The 18827-nt window shown below is 42.5% G+C and overlaps 1 protein-coding gene across 2 annotated transcripts; it reads left to right on the top strand.

The window, feature by feature from the left end:
* Window positions 1-16095: 16095 nt before the first annotated feature.
* Window positions 16096-18387, top strand: LOC124661861 (protease HtpX homolog). 2 transcript variants are annotated; one of them, XM_047199750.1, is made up of 8 exons: window positions 16097-16394; window positions 16470-16527; window positions 16667-16734; window positions 16994-17173; window positions 17340-17436; window positions 17529-17635; window positions 17766-17899; window positions 18011-18387. In XM_047199750.1, exons 1-8 carry the CDS (start codon window positions 16173-16175, stop codon window positions 18123-18125), a joined length of 981 nt encoding a protein of 326 aa, XP_047055706.1. In that variant the 5' UTR covers window positions 16097-16172; the 3' UTR covers window positions 18126-18387. The 2 variants fall into 2 exon arrangements, with proteins under 2 accessions (XP_047055707.1, XP_047055706.1); XM_047199751.1 differs by lacking the exon at window positions 18011-18387 and having other exon boundaries at window positions 16096-16394; window positions 17764-17893.
* The last annotated feature ends 440 nt before the right edge of the window (window positions 18388-18827 follow it).

Raw genomic sequence — 18827 nt, 5'->3', positions numbered from 1 at the left:
CCTCCAAACGTGACGTACCTTGTTGCAAAGCAAGGGAACACGGGAATACATCCTCGTCTCCACGTGCCTCGGTTATTTCTATACCCGAGCTCTCTTTCCTTGTGATAGCCATCGTGCTTGAAGTACATATATCTTGCTATCACTTGTGCTACATATATCTTGTGCCTATCTTGCTTAGCTCTAGTTGCCATTGTTACACTTAGTTGAGCTTAGCATATTTAGGGTTTGTGCTTGTAAACTAAACATTAGTTTAATTCCGCATTCTTACAAGACAAATCCGCAAGAGTTTGTAATTGCCTATTCACCCCCCCCTCTAGGCGACATCTCGATCTTTCAATTGGTATCGAGCAAGGTCTCTCCTTGTTTAAGGCTTCACCGCCTTGAGAGTAAAGATGTCGGCTAGTATAGTGCACAATGACACAATTGTCTTTAATGGCACAAATTATCTTTTGTGGCGAAATTGCTTGCTTTGTAATCTTCGGACCTTGTGTCCACATATAGAGCAATTTCTAGATGTCGGTTTTTCTCCTCCGATGGATTCTCAAAATCTATCTTTAGAGGATGAGAACTTACATCTTGAAGCTCAAGTATCTAATGAGCTTTTATTCTCCTTGAGACCCGATTTTCGTAGGTTCTTGATATATATAAAGCGAAAATCGTCTCATGAGATGTGGATCAAGATTAAGGAAATGTTTGGTGGATCTACTTCTCAATTGGTCGGTGGTGACTCCGAGGAGCTCTCTTCCCCTTCACATCATGAAGAGCTCCAAGTTGCTTCCACCTCCGGTCGTGATGATATATCATCTTCTTCCACTTCACCAACGTGTAGCAAGACACGAGGTAATGATATGGTGAGTGGTGAGGAAAATTGCAATGTTGATATTGTGCTCAATAGTGATGATTCTTCATCTCTATCCCATTGCAATGTTTCCTCTTTGGACTTAAACACATCTAGCATTGAAAATAATCTACATGCTTGTGTTGATAGTCCTTGCATATCATGTGCAAATTGCTTACATAAATCCCATGATGATATGCTTGCCTTGTCTTGCTCCCATAATCAAAATGCTTCTATTTCCTCTAGTTGTTTGTTGACTAACAATGTAGAGGAAACCGAACACTCTATGGATCAAGACATGTTTTCAAATGAGGATTCAAGAATTACTTCATCTTCATCCTCCGGTATGCACATGTGCCTTATGGCAAATGGATCAAAGGTATCTCCTACTTTGACTCCTAACACTTCCTCTAATGATGAGAGTGATGATGATGATAATGATGAAGAATATAATATCTTGGTGCATAATATGGCAATGGTATATGCTTCTCTTCATGGTAATAAAGAAGCTCGTGCTAATCTCGAACACTCTATGGATACCTTGAGTAAATATAGGGAAACCATAGTGGAGTTGGAGTCCCATGTTGAAAATGGGGAAATGAGATTCACTCTCCTCAAGCATGAGCTAAAAGATGAGAAGCATACTAATTTTATGCTAACACAAAAAATTGAATCCTATATGCATGAAAATGAGAAAAATGGTGTTGATGCTTGTGCTACTAACTCTACTTCTTGTGAAGCATCTATCTTAAAGGAGAATGTTGAGTTAAGGGCTCAACTTGAGTTGCTAACTAGCAATTATAGGGAATTGGAAGAAAGTCATAAAAAGCTCTCGGGCTCTCATGATGACCTTCTAATTTCCTATGATGGGCTAAAGTTAGCTCATGAGGCTAGTATCACTAAGGTAACATCTTGTGAGCCTCATGAGGCTAGTCCTTGTAATCCATCTAGTCAAACTAGTGATACACCTTGTGTTGGATTACTTGCTTTGCCTTGTTGCTCTAACAATGAAGCTTCTACTTCCTCTAGTTCTTGTATTTCTACTAACCATGTAGAGGAAATAAAAGAGCTCGAGGCCCAAGTCCTTTCTTTGAAGAAAGACTTGGAAAAGCGTCATGAAGGGAAATCCACACTTGACAAGATGCTAAGTGTGCAACAATCCCCCAATGACAAGAGTGGACTTGGATTCAACTCCAATAACAAGAACAAGTCCAAGAGCAAGAACAACAAGAAGAAGGGCCAAAACAAAGTCAAGGATCCGGCCAAGTTGGTTTGCTTCAAGTGCAAGGTTGAAGGGCATCATGTTAGATCATGCCCATTGAAGAAGAAGAAGCACTTGAGTGAGAAACAACAAGGGAAACGGCCACAAGGTCAAGGTCAAGGTCATGCTCGACCTCAAGTTGAAGACAGGCCACTTCCCAAGAAGAATCAAGATGTTGTTCCCCAAGAGAAGAAATCAATAAAGAAGAGAAAGGGGAACACTTGCTACTTATGCCGTGTGAAGGGGCACTTTGCTTCTTCATGTTTAAGTGGTACCTTATCTAACCCTATAATTGTTGATGATGATTATTCTCTAGGGAAGGATAAGGATGGCAATGTGTTTGCCAAGTTTGTTGGAACTCAAAGTGGTCTCAAGAAAAGGACCATTTGGGTTGCCAAGCCTATTGTGACTAACCTCTTAGGACCCAACTTGGTTGGGGACCAACAAGCTCAAACGTGATCAATAGGTGCATGTGGAGGTCATTGGAGACTTGGCTACTTCATGAAGAATTAAGGGATCTTCATATATTATATTTTGACCAAGCCAAGTCGTATGGATCATTATCTATATCTTACATCCAATGTTCCTCCTTGTGGTAACTTATACTTCAACTCTTCATATTTATTGTAAGTTACTTGCCCCTTGCATGTTTGGTTTTGTATCAATTATGTGTTTGTATGTGTTGAGTCTTACTTACCTATCTTGTGTATTCAAGTATGTTTGTTTGACTCATCATATACTTGTGTATTGTGTTAAGCCTAATGCATCTTGATAATATCTTATTTGGCTCTCTTTGAGTGATTAATGGAACATCCCATTTTGGGGGAGTGATATGCATTGTGCATCTCTCTTTCTTTAAAATGTGTGTTCATGTGTACCACCACTTAGTATTGATATTGCAAGATTATCTAGTCACTATGTGGTGTGTCATACTCATGATAAATTCAAATTCTAAATGTCCATTAATCATCTCTAGTTGAATTTTAGTTGCCTCTTGTTTAGAAGAAATGTTTTATCACATTATGGGGGAGTAATATGTTTTGTACATATCACAAGCCTAGAAAATGTGAACATATGAGGTTATGCCACTTAAAGTTGATGCTCTTAATTATCTTGTTCCTAGGTGACATGTTTGCTCAAACAAGCTCCACTTCTATTAAAAATCTTTTATTGGCTCATCTTATGGATTCTTGTTTGATTAAGAAATTCTTCGTACGGTTTTCCTCAAATACATATCTCTATATCTTATTTGGGACACCGTTTGCTTCAAGTTATTCTAATCATTGCCGTGCGTGATTGTTTGACTAATTGAAGCTATCAAGAATCTTCATCCGTGCATAGTGCTTAATTCTATATACTTATCCTATGTCTTTTATTTTGAAGTTGATCCTTACTATCGTTGTAAATTCACCACGGGAAATTATTTCCAATATACTCATTGTCTTTGACAATTGATAACCTTGTATGTGGTTGAATTCATGGATCATCTTCACCTTGGATTGCTTCTTATTTACTTATTTTATTTCCAAGAAATCTTTGTTGCTCCCACGTGTCTTCTTTGTCCCTTTGAAAAATCTTTTGATAAATTCTCTTGATTCATATCAAGTGTTTGTTTTGCAAGACAAACCTTTTCCTTACTGGTACATTGTGCCATTGTGAAAAGTGTAGAGGGTTTGGTTTATTTGTTCGAACCTTGCTCTTTTTGGGAGTTTTGCTATCTCATTCCTTCTTCTATGCTTTATTTGTTGAATGAGATAAATCTTTGAGCATGTTTGCTTTATTTCATCCTTTATGCTCAATGGTTTCTTCTTAGTACATTTGTTAAACTTTGTTGAACAAATCTTTTGTGATTTGCGTCTTTCATATAATTTGGACAACAAATTTGTTTGGTCACACCTTTATGCCTTATCCAATTCATTTGGTGTTTTGTCCAAAGTATATCTTTCTTGGATCTTTAAAAGTCTTTGTGCGTGCTTATATGTAATTTATTTATATTTATAGCATGCTTTCTTTCTTCGATCCATTATATAGGGTATACTCCATTAAATCCTAAACGGCTAAGATGTGCATGAAATTCAAACTTCATCTATAAATATGCACATATTGATATGGAGTGTATCCTATGTATTGTGGTTAGTCTAACCATTTTGGACCCAATAAGTTTGGGGTCCAAGATGTACTTGAATGTTGTTTTAGGTACATTGGAGATGCAATGGATGCTTGTCTCATCTATAAGGAAGGTGTTGTCACCATATGAAAATTGGAGTCAAGCTAGGATGATCGATGAACTCTTATCTACTACATCATGTCATTGCTATCACGGTAACAAGTATGTTATTCATGCATTCTCATATAGCATCCAACCTCTTGTAGGTTGCATCTTGGCATGAAATTCTTTATTTCGAAAATATTGCGATTCTTGAAAAATCCTTTTAAAGAAAACTTCTTATTGTACATTCGAGTAATTTGAGAATATGCATATGATAGGAATAAATATATATATCATGTTTATGATTCACCTATCTCAAATATGCCCTCTAGCAATTTATTGCATATCAATTACTCAAAGAGCTCTTATGTGCAATATTGATGAAATTGCGAAATAAATCCATATTTATGATACTTGTTGCCTTTCTCAAAACATTCCAACTAGCTTTACTTCCCTTATTGTTGGTTGTGATGTTTTTGAGATTTTCTTAGTTGAAGCTCATTCATATACCACTAGTGAAAATTGGAGCCATAGGCTATATATGCTTTTTAAGCAAATATCTTTTGGTATATTTTATGACTTCATCTTGGATATCGTATCTTATTTATTTTGTTAACCTCTTGTGTGTGCATGTTTCTTTATGGATCACTATGTCCACTTTAGAAACTTATATACATGAGAGCGTTAATCCATCACCTTGATATCCTTGTTCTTTGCCAACCATCTTTTACCCTTTTGTTTTTAGTGATTTTGGTAAAGAAGATTTATGAGTGCTTGGTTTATTTGTTTCTCTTCATGCACTCATATCTCGTAATTGTTGGACTCAAGTTGTTCTTGATAAGCATATTCTCTTTATCTTTGTTGTGCTCTAAATGATATATAGGGAGTAAGGATTCCATGTTTGTGCATATTGTATTCAAATGCAAACATTATAAATTGTGCACGAACCTTGGGGAGCTTTCTTATTTTTAGAGCACTATATCTCTCTTATCATGATATCTTTGTTTGTCCAAGTGGATCTTTGATTGCTCATTTCACCATATTATCTTTTTGCAATCCTTGATCCTCAATATAGTTTGACTTCCTTCAAGTATTCATCATTGGATATGTGCACTTGATTCCACTCAAATTATGAGAAGTGCACACTTTGGGGAGGATCTCACATTATATTGGCCTTCTACATTTTTCACCCATTTTGACAATCGATGCCAATGGGGGAGAAGTTTAGAGGGTTTTAAGGGAATGGTTTTATACTTAAGTCTGGTTTGTGCTTAAGTGTTTTGCCTCTCATGCATTCCATATTTATATGTCTTGCATGGTTGTATATATATAGTGGAAACTATCCCAAAGTTTATTCTTGACAATGTATGCAATGAATTCATGTTCATCACACATGCATACATTGTGGGGGAGTTTTCTCTATATATATTGGTTCTACTCACATCCATTGCATTTGTTGTAGTTGTGTGAGTAGAGCCGGTTTTTGATATGGGCTAGTAGCTTTGTGTTACTTGACCATATCAAATACAACCTCTTGTATACAACTTATTCTCGGATAAGTTGCGTACTTGTCACTAATATTCATCATATAAACCCTCTTATTGTGATTGTCATCAATTACCAAAATGGGGGAGATTGTAAGGGTACATTGCCCCTATGTGTGGTTTTGGTAATTAATGACAACCCCTATGGACTAATGTTTTCATTGAGTTTATATGAAGGAATATTCCATAGGTACTACTTGTACCCCATGTGTTGGATTCAAGTATGGATGCCATGAAGATAAAGGTATAACTTGTGTATTGGCATCAAGATCATAGATACAAGGTTGAGTTGGGCAAGTTCAAGATGGGCATCTTGAGTGGATCACATGCTTGAAGCTTGCCAGTCCATTTGGTGATAATGGACACGTGAAGATGTGCATCAATGAAGCTTTCCCATCATAGTGTATGGGGGAGCATTTGTGAGTATACACGAAGCGACAATGATCAAGTGATGGGATGCGCAAGGCAAAGGTATGACCTTGATAGGTTTTCCTTTTACCGGTCTCGAGGTGGTTGATGGGAGACCGGATTATAGGATAGATAGCCGCACTATCAAGAGGGGCTTTCGGTTGGGTAACTTGATCGCATCGTCTTAGGGAGCTCAATCCTTTGCATACTTTGCATATCCGTATTGCTTCTTGGTGTTTCTCTGTGTGAGGTTCTTGAGCTTGTTGCTAGCTTTACAACAAGCCCAAGTTCATCGAAAACGGAATCCGCATGCATCTTCTATTGCGTTTTCGAGTTTGGACGTCTTCACCGTTTCTTGACGGTGGGAGACTCCCTCTCTAAAATTATCTAAAAATGTTATGTGAGGAGTCTCCATATTTCTAGTTTTTGTTGGGGTTCTATTCGTCGTTATCTTTCCAACAAAATTGGTTTCATGCGAATCGGAGTTCGGGAGCAATAGTTATTAAAGAAAGAGGAAAGAGGAGAAAAGAATAAAAAGAAAAAGAGAAAAAGGGGAGGGAGCCGGCCGGCCGACCGGCCCAGCCACCGGCCCACCCGGTCCGCGACCGGGTCCGGCGCTGGTGCCATCCGGGCTGCCTCCAGGGGTCTTTTGGCCCACGACCGGCGGCTGGCCCGGTCCGTGACCGGCCTGCCCGGCGCCGCCCCGGTCCGACCGGCACACGCCCCAGCTGGGCCGCCTCCTTCTCTCGCGCGCGCTACTGGGCCGCCGCCGCCCGCGCGGCCTGCCCTCATGGCCGCTCGCGCGCTACTGGGCCGCCGCCGCCCGCGCGCTGCTTCGCCCAGTCTGGGCCGCTCTCCCCGCGCGCCCCTTGCCTTATCCGCCGCCAGCGCGCGCTGCTGCCGCCCGGCTGCTGGGCCGGCTCGACCGGGCTGCCGACCGGGCTCCCCAGTGCCTGGTCCGGTCAGCCGGCTGGGCCGCCGGCTGGGCATGTTTTTCTGCCCGTTTTTCTTGCCTTTTTCTTGTCTTTTTCCTCCCAACGGTTTTATTTGCTCCTAGCTATAAATAGACCTTTCTTCCACCTTGAGCTCACTAGTTCTTCCCCTTTCTTCACCTCCATTGTTGCTCTTGGAAGAACTTGCTCTCCCCTTTGATTTCTCCCATAATTCTTGCTAATTCTTGAGGGATCTAAGAGAGGAGATCTAGATCTACACTTCCACCAAACCAATTCTTCTCTAAGTGAGGGAATCTCTTGGGATCTAGATCTTGGAGTCTTTAGTTGACTTTCCCCCTTGTTCTTCCTCTCCAATCTCATCCTAGCATTCGTTGCTTTGGTGGGATTTGAGTGTGAAGGACTTGAACACCTCCGGTGTTCTTGCTTTGCATCATTGCATAGTGTTGAGCTCTCCACCACGATTTGTTCGAGTGAGAGACCGTGAGCTTGTTACTCTTGGAGGGTGACCTCCTAGTTGGCTTGGTTGGTGTCCCGGTGATCTCTTCGTGGAAGATTGTGAAGGGGCCGGGCTTCTCCTTCGTGGAGCTTGTGAAGTGGTTGTGGAGCTTGCCATCTCCGGAGCGGAGGAAAAGCTAACCATAAGGAAAGGGCCATTATCCTTCGTGGGTGTGGTTCGGAGAATAGGGTGAGCCTTCGTGGCGCGGGGAATCCTTCGTGGGACCTCCACTCCTCCAAACGTGACGTACCTTGTTGCAAAGCAAGGGAACACGGGAATACATCCTCGTCTCCACGTGCCTCGGTTATTTCTATACCCGAGCTCTCTTTCCTTGTGATAGCCATCGTGCTTGAAGTACATATATCTTGCTATCACTTGTGCTACATATATCTTGTGCCTATCTTGCTTAGCTCTAGTTGCCATTGTTACACTTAGTTGAGCTTCGCATATTTAGGGTTTGTGCTTGTAAACTAAACGTTAGTTTAATTCCGCATTCTTACAAGACAAATCCGCAAGAGTTTGTAATTGCCTATTCACCCCCCCTCTAGGCGACATCTCGATCTTTCATGCCCAAGTTCATCCACTATTAGAGCCACTTCAAGAAACACAAGAATCACAAGATCTCCTCCTCCAACCATCTAAAGCTCTTGATCTTGGAGAATCGAAGGAGAAGACCCCGATCTACATCTTCACCGAAGCGATTTGCATTTCCCCCTCATATGCTTGAGGGCTCCTTTGCTAGTGTTCCTCTTTGGAAACCCTAGTTGTTTGTGGTTGATTTGTTCTTCTTGTTGTTGTTTTGTTACAGATTTTGGGAGCCTCCAATTCGGTTGTGGATGTGTGCCCCAAAAACCTTGTAAAGGCCCGATTTCCGCCTTGAGGAAATCCCTTAGTGGAAGCGGGCTAGGCCTTTGTGGCGTTGCTCACACGAGATCTGAGTGAAGCCTTTGTGGCGTTGGTCTGGCCTTCGTGGCGACCACACTCCTCCAAACGTAGACGTACTTCCCCTCAAAAGGAATGAACTACGGGAATCATCTTCGTGTCTCCGCGTGCTCCACTCTCGGTTACCTCTATCCTTATTAGCTCCCCTATATATTGTCTAGCTATATATTGCTTAGTAGTTGATCTTGTCATATAGGTAAATTCACATAGTTGCATATCTAGAGAATTTACCTTTATGTCAAGCCTAAATTGAAAAAGACCTATTAACCCTCCCTCTAGGTGCGGCATACGATCCTTTCAGTTACATGCATTTCAATTGATGGCTAAACAAAATGTGAGATTTATTATTCAATATTTCTGGTTATTGATTCATCTTGACTAACTATTGTCAATGGTGAATCACTTTTAAATTGTGAGCTTGTAAAAATGGAACTAGTGCTAATTGGTTTTGGTCCCTTGATAAAATTGTCGCCGGTATTTACTTGGTTGCCCTTTTGTCTGCTTAGTTGCCTATCAATTATTTGCCCTTGTTTCCTAAAGATATGATGAATGATTGCCTATAATGATGCCTCATTGATGCCTTTGATGGAATCGGGATAAATGTTCTCTAATTGTCTCTTGTTGCCTTCTAAAGTGTTACCTACTTGCTTAATTTGATGATTCCAGTGAATTTGGGAATTCTGGACTAGTTCCCAGGATTTCTAAGTACTAGCTCCAACATTAAATTTGCATCTCCTCAGGAGATGCATACATTCTAACCAATCAACAACCCTCTTTTGTTTTAGTCTACTATTGCAGGAAAAGTAGATGTTGGAGAATTGGAGAAGAGCAAGATTATTTTAGGGTTTCTTTTTATTATCTTATTTTGTAATATTTTATTTCTTTTTATAACTTGAAATAATAATTCTATAATGGTTGTACAGTTACAATGGATGGATGATAATTTTTAATGTTTAGTTCTTGATTGCACATTCCTATTTTACTTATACTTATTTGATTTATAATTTCTGAAATGCTTAATAGCTGTTTAGTATTATTAAATATTATAAACATGTAAATTATTTTTTTGAGGTTCAAATTCCGATTCAAATCCCTATTTGAATTTGTTTCATTCCTATTTGAATCGAATTCAAATTGCTTCCCCAAAACGCAATAGTTTAAACAAAGGTCATGTCGAAATTCATCGCACTCACGTCGATGACCTAATTCAATTCCACCGACGTAAGAGAAACCTCGATCACTTTGAAGGTTTTAAACAAAAGCGTGAAAATTACCATTTTCTATGCATGAATGCAATGCACACTGCTGTGTTCTCCCAATTTTTGTTCTCTAAACCTAGGATGTTACATGAACCCATGAACACCGGTCCAATTTTAATCATAAGAAACACCTTTCCATCACTTTTATCTTACTTTTTATTTGCAGCACTATTTTAATCCGAAAATCCGAAAATACTTTTTCTTTCTTATTTCCACTCAAAACCACAAAACAAACAAATCTTTACCGCTTTTATTTAGTTTATTTCAGTTGTTTAGTTTAATTTAGTTACTACCTTATTTATTTTCGAGTGCAAGTACAGGTACAGAAGTATAGTCACACACACGAGAAAATAAATGTAGAAATGTACAATCACATACACGTGCAAGTACAATTACCGAGTAAAGAGAAAAGCTACACCAAATACGCTAAAATAGAAGTACTTATTAGTTCAAGCACAAGTAGAATTTGGTACACACCACAAGTACAACCATACTAGTATTAGAAGTACATAAAAAAGTGTCTCGAAACCTATCAATATGGTATCTACTTTTGAAGATCTTGTCTCGAGGGTCACAAAAGTGAAAACGGCTCGTAATTTGGAACTACGGTTCTCAAGACATTTTATTTTGAAAATCAAATCTAAAAAATAAAGAGAAAAGCTGAGACAACCCACCCTCTCCTGTCCTTCTCTCTCCTCCATTATTCCCACCTTGCTTCCCTTTACGACATGTGGCGAACACGGAGATCACTTTCCCAGAAATTTTTGGCACCACGACTCGCCACTTGTCGCGTGCGGAGAGAGTTTAATTCCCTTTGCGAAGGTTGATCTTTTTCTAAAAATTTTGATGAAAAAAGGAAAACAAATAGAAGTTGTGGGCTATGGGACAGGACAACCACCTCACAGCCCACGACTATCCACGACTATCAGGAGCAAGGGCCGATGTCCAGTCTGCCTCTCACCATTCTGGATTAGGATCTATTTGAATTGTACAATTAAAAGATACAAAATTTACCTTAAAAGGTATTAAAATAGAAAAAAGATGAAAAAATAAGGACATTTTATGTTCACACACAAGTATTTGGAGAAAAAACATTTTACGTGACCTACACAAGAAAGACCAAAAAAAAGTTCGTAAACAGTCATGTGGAAGCATCAAAATTTATCTTTTTACATGAGTTAGAAAAAAGTATTTGACGTGGGTATAACCTATCGGGTACTCATTATTGCTATACCCGGTGCGGATTATGAAGGTGGACTAGCACAATGACTCGACACGCTAGACCCGCATGTAATATCGACTAAGGAAAACTGAAAGAAAGAAACTTGTAATAGACTAGGACTCTTGTAATAGACTAGTCCACCTCCATAATCCGCACTGAGTATAACAATAATGAGTACCTGATAGGTAATACCCACGTCAGTAGCCGCCGAATGACTGGCTGAAGCAAAACTTCGGGCATGGATCGAAGTTGACACCAGCCAATACTTTCCAATCCATTGGGTCTTCAAAAGATACAAGCCTGGTAATCGCCGAATAATTAAGTACGCGTAAATGATGGAATAACGAGCCCAGATTTACTCGATAAAATCAAAACTGGTTAACTGCCGGAGCAAAACATCGTTACCGTACACACATACGAGCCCCCGGGCTCGAACCCGGATTATTGGAACCTTCGGGTCCGTAAACAAATTTCTAACCTTTGGGTCCTTCGAAGGTAAAGCAACCTTCGGGTTCGTTTTTCTCTTGGACATGAAAGTTGGAACTGCTAAGTCCGTTATTGTCGACGAGGCTCCAATCATTTTTATCGGGTACGCGACCATCGCTTCCGATGGGAGTAGCCCGCGAGCCTGTGGATGACTGTGTGAAAGTCATGTATAGGCTGTAAACGACTGAGTCGAATACCGCAGATTTCTCCAAGTTCTGAAATATATTCGAGTGCTCCACCATGGGAGGAGCCGATGCTTTTGATGATGTCACAACCGAGGTGGCAACTGCTGCGGTGCAACTGACGGAACATGACCTGGATACGTCGTGTGCCATCTCGTTCTCGGAATCTTTGGGCGTCGACTTTCCCAAAACCTAAGTCCATAATGTTGGACATTGGCGAGGGTACAACCTCGTCAATATTCCTTTTTCTCGAAAGCTTATGTGTCTAAATATCGATGTAAAATTTTATTTCAGATTTTTTATACGGTGGAGTATTTGAAATATGTTTTCACACAATAAATTCATATGGATACGTGTGAGCCGAATTGAATTTCATGTAAGTTAAGGTCTTGTGATGTAGATGTGCTCGAGCTCACTCCTCGAGCCCTCGTCTCCGGTGGCTCAAAAGAAACTCAGTATCCACTCCGATGAAAATCCTACGGCGGCAGGTGAATCCGTCCCCCGCTTCACTTTCTCCCCCCGTAATACGCCTCCTCCCGTTCAGACCCACCCGCATCGCCACTGCCAATGTCGCCGGCGGCGGCGCCGGCGCTGCCACGCCGCCGGACGCGCGGATGGTCAAGACGGGATTCGACCCGGCCATTTACCGGCACGCTCATCTCCTCCGGCCGCCTCGCGCAGGTCCGGGCCCTGTTCGACCAAATGGCGCCGGACCGGCGCAACGCCTTCTCCCTCAACCGCATGCTCTCCGGATACTCCAGGTCAGGCCAGATTGCCGCCGCGCACAGCCTCTTCCTCTCCTCCCCGCTCCGCCTCCGCGATGCATTCACCTGGACCGTCATGATGGGCGCGCTCGCCGCCGCCCCCGGCCGCGCCGCCGACGCCTTGTCCCTCTTCCGCGACATGCTCAGGGAGGACGTCGCCCCGGACGGCGTCGCCCTCGCCCTATCCACCGTGCTTAACGTTCCCGCTGCCACCTCCAGCACCACCGCCTCGCTCTACGCCTTCGCCGTGAAGCTCGGCCTCCTCCGCTCCAGCGTCGTGGTATGCAATACGCTGCTCGATGCCTACTGCAAGCACGGCATCCTCGCTGCCGGCCGGAGGGTGTTCGACGAGACGCCGTCACCTATAAGGCCATGATGAATTGATGATGGGCTGCTCCAAGGAGGGTCTGCACGGGAAGCGCTGGACCTGTTCGCGGATATGCGCAGCGCGGGCCTTGGCGCCACCCAGTTCACATTCTCCAGCATGCTCGCTGTAGCCATGGGCGTCGGCGACCTCCGCCTCGGCCGCCAGACCATGGCCTCGTCGCCAGAGCTGCCTCGGCGCGCAATGTATTCGTCAACAACTCACTGCTGGATTTCTACTCCAAATGTGACTGCATTGGCGAGATGGAGAAGCTGTTCGACGAGTTGCCGGAGCGCGACAATGTCTTGTATAATGTCGTGATCGCGGGTTATGCTTGGAGCCGGTGTGCCGGCACCGTGCTGCGGCTGTTCAGGGAGATGCAGGTGCTCGGTTTCGATAGGCAGGCCTTGCCTTATGCTAAGTGTTGCTGGCTTGCTGCCTCACATTGGGATTGGGAAGCAGATACATGCTCAGCTGGTCCTCCTTGGCCTTTCTTCAGAGGATCTTGTGGGCAACGCTCTGATTGACATGTACTCGAAATGCGGCATGCTCGACGCTGCAAAGACCAGTTTTGCCAACAAAAATGACAAGACTGGCGTTTCATGGACAGCGATGATAACTGGTCATGTTCAGAATGGGCAGCAGGAAGAAGCGCTGCAGTTTTTCTGTGACATGAGAAGAGCTGGTGTGAGCCCGGACAGGGCGACATTTTCAAGCATCATTAAGGCTTCCTCGAGCCTGGCAATGATCGGGTTAGGAAGTCAATTGCATTCTTACCTAATAAGATCAGGCCACATGGCCAGCGTGTTCTCAGGAAGTGCCCTTCTTGACATGTACGCAAAGTGTGGCTGTTTGGATGAGGCGCTCTGGACATTTGATGAGATGCCTGAGAGGAATTCCATCTCGTGGAACGCTGTTATTTCAGCCTACGCGCAGTACGGGCAGGCAAAGAATGCCATCAAGATGTTTGAAGGTATGCTTCGCTATGGGTTTAAACCAGATTCAGTCACCTTCTTGAGTGTACTGTCAGCATGCAGTCACAATGGTCTTGCAGAAGAATGTATGAAATACTTTGAACTGATGGAACATGAGTATGGCATATCTCCCTGGAAGGAACACTATTCGTGTGTTATCGACACATTAGGCCGGTTGGGACGTTTCGATAAACTTCAGAAAATGTTGAGCGAGATGCCATTTGGAGATGATACAATCATTTGGAGCTCTATTCTTCACTCCTGCAGGATCCATGGAAACCAGGATTTAGCTAGAGTGGCAGCTGACAAACTGTTCAGTATTGGGGCCACAGACGCGACACCGTACGTTATACTGTCCAACATATATGCGAAAGCTGGTAAATGGGAAGATGCTGCACGTATGAAGAAGGCCATGAGAGATCGAGGACTTAGGAAAGAGTTGGGTTACAGTTGGGTTGAAATCTATAGCTTTTCTTCGAATGACCAACCCAACTCAATGATAGCTGAGATTAAAGACGAGCTAGAGAGGTTGTACAGAGAGATGGACATACAAGGATATAAGCCTGACACTAGCTGTGCCTTGTATCAAGTAGACGATGACCTAAAGTTGGAGTCGCTGAAATACCGCAGTGAGAGATTGGCCATTGCATTTGCTCTGATTAACACCCCACCGGGGACACCAATTAGAGTTATGAAGAATCTATCTACCTGCCTAGACTGCCATGCTGCCATCAAGATGATGTCAAAGATTGTGAACAGAGACATCATTGTAAGAGATTCAAGCAGGTTCCACCATTTCAAGGATGGAGTTTGTTCTTGTGGAGACTATTGGTAGGGATTAGGCTTCTGTGCGCAATGAAGTATGCACACTGAATATGCCGAGAAACAACTAAAATTTGTCAGGGTACATCTATCAGGCACACTACCATCTTGCTGGAGTTTTTGTTACTAGTTTTCCTTATATGTTGTTTTTGTTATTAGTGTTTTTTCTCGCATCTCTGTAGCTGGAAGTAGGTCTGCTAGCCATTTTTCGAGGATAAACCAGGCTTATGGTATGTTAGGCTTGACACTTCCCCATTTAATTACAAACAACTAAAGGAATAACTTCCCAAAATGCAGGATCTTGGTTTACTTTGTTTTGCATGACAAGTTTTTGTTTCAATTCTGTGTTTTTTTTAACCCATTGCCTTCCTGTACTCCATGGTAATGGAAGTTTGACCAGCTAATTTTGCATATCTATACATTTGCCTACTCATATTCCCCATGACTTCAATATGTTATCTGCCCAGCAAGTTCACTTCTAGCTGAAATCATTATTATATATACATGTGCCAAGTACTTGCATATGTAGTATTTGTCTCATAGCTTTGGTTGGTAACGTGTAATTAGAAATTTCAGTAATGGTTCAGATGAGTGGAGCGTAATTGAGGAGAATGGTGTAAACACTGTCGTTTTGAGGTTTCACCTTAATTTATTTCGGTGATATAGCAGGTAAAATGCCATTTACAGATAGAATTTCATACTTTGTGCTATAATTGCTATGTACTTTCTAGGGATTCCTATTTTTTCTGTATATTTAAGAAACATAAAATTATATTTTCCAGGCATCAGTCAACAGTGGTAATTTTTGATCCATCAAAGCACAATTGCATTTGTGTTTCAACATAGAACTAATATTGATGAAGTCTATCGAGTGCTCCTCAGCATTCTATGAATACTGTCTATGAGTTGTATTCGTCATCCATTACTTGTAAAAGGCGGAAAACGAGTGGAATTTTGACGTGTTACATTTGGTAGGATGAGCTCTGTGCTCGTCGTGGCAGGTGAAATAAAACTGAGTGAAGCTGTATCAAGGAGACAAGGACGGGCTTCATGGTTCATATATCCATGCTCTGGAAGTTCCTGTTGTTAGACAGACATAGGAGTAGCTTGTTGTCAACCCAATCCCTTTATATTTGTGGTAGCTAGTCCATCCAAGTCAGAAACAAGCATGGCCATACATTCAGTATCTTTACTTTCTTTTCCTTTGGGGGACAAATAAATGGACTGTCTTCCTTCTCAGTGTGAAGTCCTGAGAGCATTTGGGCCAGAAATTTTATGACAACAAAGAGGTGTGAGATGGTACACGTCTGTTGAACAGCTGACAGCGACATGGAGGAAGAAGAAGTTGATGTTGAAGAAGGCAAGAGTACAAATGACTGCCTCTTTTCTTACCAATTCCAGTTCCCAGTTCCATCATTTTACCGCTAGTTACTGCTACCTCTGTGGTCATGGCGGCTTGCCTCTCCTCCACGCTCCCTCGCCAGACCATCCACCGCCGCTTCTGCTTGACCCCTAAGCTGCCCTCCTCTTCCACCACCACCTACTACCGGCGCCCCCACCGCCGGATCATTGGAACTAGCTCCATCGCTGTCTCTGCCCGTGCCTCCTCTGCGGCGGCCGCTGCTCCGGGCCTCGACGCCGACGACATCCGACACCCCCTCGACAAGCAGGTCAGTTCCTAGTTTCTATTTCCTTTCTTTTCTGTGTCTGTTGTTTAATTTGGTATTCCTCTTCATGTTTTGTAGAACACTTTGCTGCTCAAAGCAATTCCTGGGCTCAATGATATAGGCAAGGCTTTGCTAGGTACTCTACTTCTCTGCTTCCAGTAGGAAAATATACTGTCAGGAGTTCTCATGCTACTAGTTTTCATCCATCATAACCCAACATATGTACTTCTAGAAGCTAACATGGTTTTACTTGTTACTTTCTTTTGATAATATAGGTCCGGTTTCTGAGCAAGTTATGGTTCTTCAGAACATTGGATCCTCTGTTCTCGTCTCTGAGAATCAGGTAACGTATGCAAACTGAATACTATCTTGAATCTGGTTCGCTTTCTGAACTGCTAGCATACACCTATACAGACTTCTGTCCGTGGCTACTATAAGCTGCAATGATGAACTGGTAGGACTTATGTCACTGGAATATGACCTGAAGTACAATATTTTTTATGTTTGCATCTCTCACCTTAGGACTGTTACTATCACAATAACCACATGTGAATGCACTCTGACAGAATTTAAAGCACTCACAATCTCTTCTTTCTCTTCAGTTGCCAGAACTCCACCAGCTCATGATTGAAGCTGCAAAAACCTTGAACATAGAATCTCCGGATCTATATGTACGGCAAAATCCCGTTCCTAATGCTTACACCTTAGCAATCAACGGCAAAAAGCCATTTGTCGTGGTTCACACAAGCCTCGTGGAACTACTCACTAGAAAGGAACTACAGGTACGATGACACAGAGATCAATAGATAATATCCGTCACTTGTTACGGAGGTGTCTTTCTCTTGATTACGTGGATACGGAAAATCAATTTCGCATGTGTGGGTACTAGATACCGCTGCATGTCGACCGTATGGTTTACTCATTTGGAGGTCATTGTATTTTGGTTAGGCTGTTTTGGCACATGAGCTTGGTCACCTCAAGTGCGACCATGGCGTGTGGCTTACCTTTGCCAACATACTAACAACAGGAGCATACACTGTCCCTGGTAAGTCCTATCTTTCACACAATGTATTCAAAAAACCGGGAGGTAGGTCTGTATAGCATCTGATGGTAACAACATTTCTGCACTATTTTCAGGTTTTGGGATGGTTGCCGGGTTCCTGGAAGAACAGCTGTTCAGGTGGCTGCGAGCTGCGGAGCTGACATGCGATAGGGCAGCCCTTCTCGTAGTGAAAGACCCCAAGGTACCATGCATTCACACATTCAGCAACGACGTTCGCTTTTGTGGTGTTAGTTGATAGTTTATGGATGTAACTAGTTTAGCATCATCACCCAGCGTGTAATCTGATAGGGCCTGTTGTTTACTGTCAAGAGGTTGTCATGTCGGTCCTCATGAAGCTGGCGGGAGGGTGCCCGTCCCTGGCGGACCAGCTGAATGTGGACGCCTTTCTGGAGCAGGCCCGCTCGTACGACAAGGCCTCGTCGAATCCGGTTGGGTGGTACATCCGGTTAGATTCTGATCCCATGAAGTGAACAGCCATTGATCTAACTGAGTTATTGAGACTGCTGTGTTGTGGAAACTGAACAAAACGGAAAATTGTTAATTGTATGTTTTACAGCAACGCTCAGACGAGAGAGCTGTCACACCCGTTGCCTGTGATGCGAGCGCGAGAGGTGGACGAGTGGTCGAGGAGCCAAGAATACAGGATGCTGTCCCGGAAAATGTTTCAGTAATCTGTCTGTCTGCATATGAAACGAGAGAGAAGCTAGGTGTGGAGTGAGTGCACTAGTGGTGGACTGGTGGTGAAAAACAAAGGAATTCAGTAGCCAGTCTATGAAATGAGAGAGGCTAGCTGTGGACTAGTGCACTAGTGATGGTGCTGAAAATTAAGTAACTAGTAGAGTTGTATAGATTGCATGTTTATGCAACTGAAATTATATTGGTTGTAAATGATTAAACTGAAAAATCAAATACTGATCTGTGTTGTTGTGCTTCCATCTGGCTATACTTTTTTTTTTTGCGGGTATCCATCTGGCTATACTTGACAAGGAAGTGAACATAGATCGTTGTTTATGATCCTTGCGTGTTATAGTCGTGTCTTTGGGTGAAAAAGATGCTGAGTTGTTTGAACAAATATATTGGGTCTCGAGGAAAAACAAGAACTTTTTTCTCTCCTCTCCGCACCAAATCAATTCTCTTTAGTTTTGGTACGAATTATCTTGTATGCACTGAATCTAAAACTTGCAATGAATTAATAATGCTTGTTCATGCAGTCCATCCGAGTGGTGTATATTTGCAAGGACCTGTGCATCCTTAATTCCTTATATCAACAGATCGCTTTATTGTTCATCAAGTAATGAATGTGCATCCTTAATTTCTTACTATCAACAGACCGGATGTGTACATTTAACTATAGATAGAAGGCCCCGTCGAAC

This window comes from Lolium rigidum, chromosome 6 (genome assembly GCF_022539505.1).
Source record: "Lolium rigidum isolate FL_2022 chromosome 6, APGP_CSIRO_Lrig_0.1, whole genome shotgun sequence".
NCBI lineage: Eukaryota > Viridiplantae > Streptophyta > Magnoliopsida > Poales > Poaceae > Lolium > Lolium rigidum.
This window is presented reverse-complemented; position numbering and strand designations above follow the sequence as displayed.

Coding starts and splice junctions, on each gene's coding strand:
- LOC124661861 (XM_047199750.1), top strand. CDS start 16,173: ATGGCGGCTTGCCTCTCCTCCACGCTCCCTCGCCAGACCATCCACCGC. Junction 16,395..16,469: donor GACACCCCCTCGACAAGCAG/GTCAGTTCCTAG, acceptor CATGTTTTGTAG/AACACTTTGCTGCTCAAAGC. Junction 17,900..18,010: donor CCGGTTGGGTGGTACATCCG/GTTAGATTCTGA, acceptor TATGTTTTACAG/CAACGCTCAGACGAGAGAGC.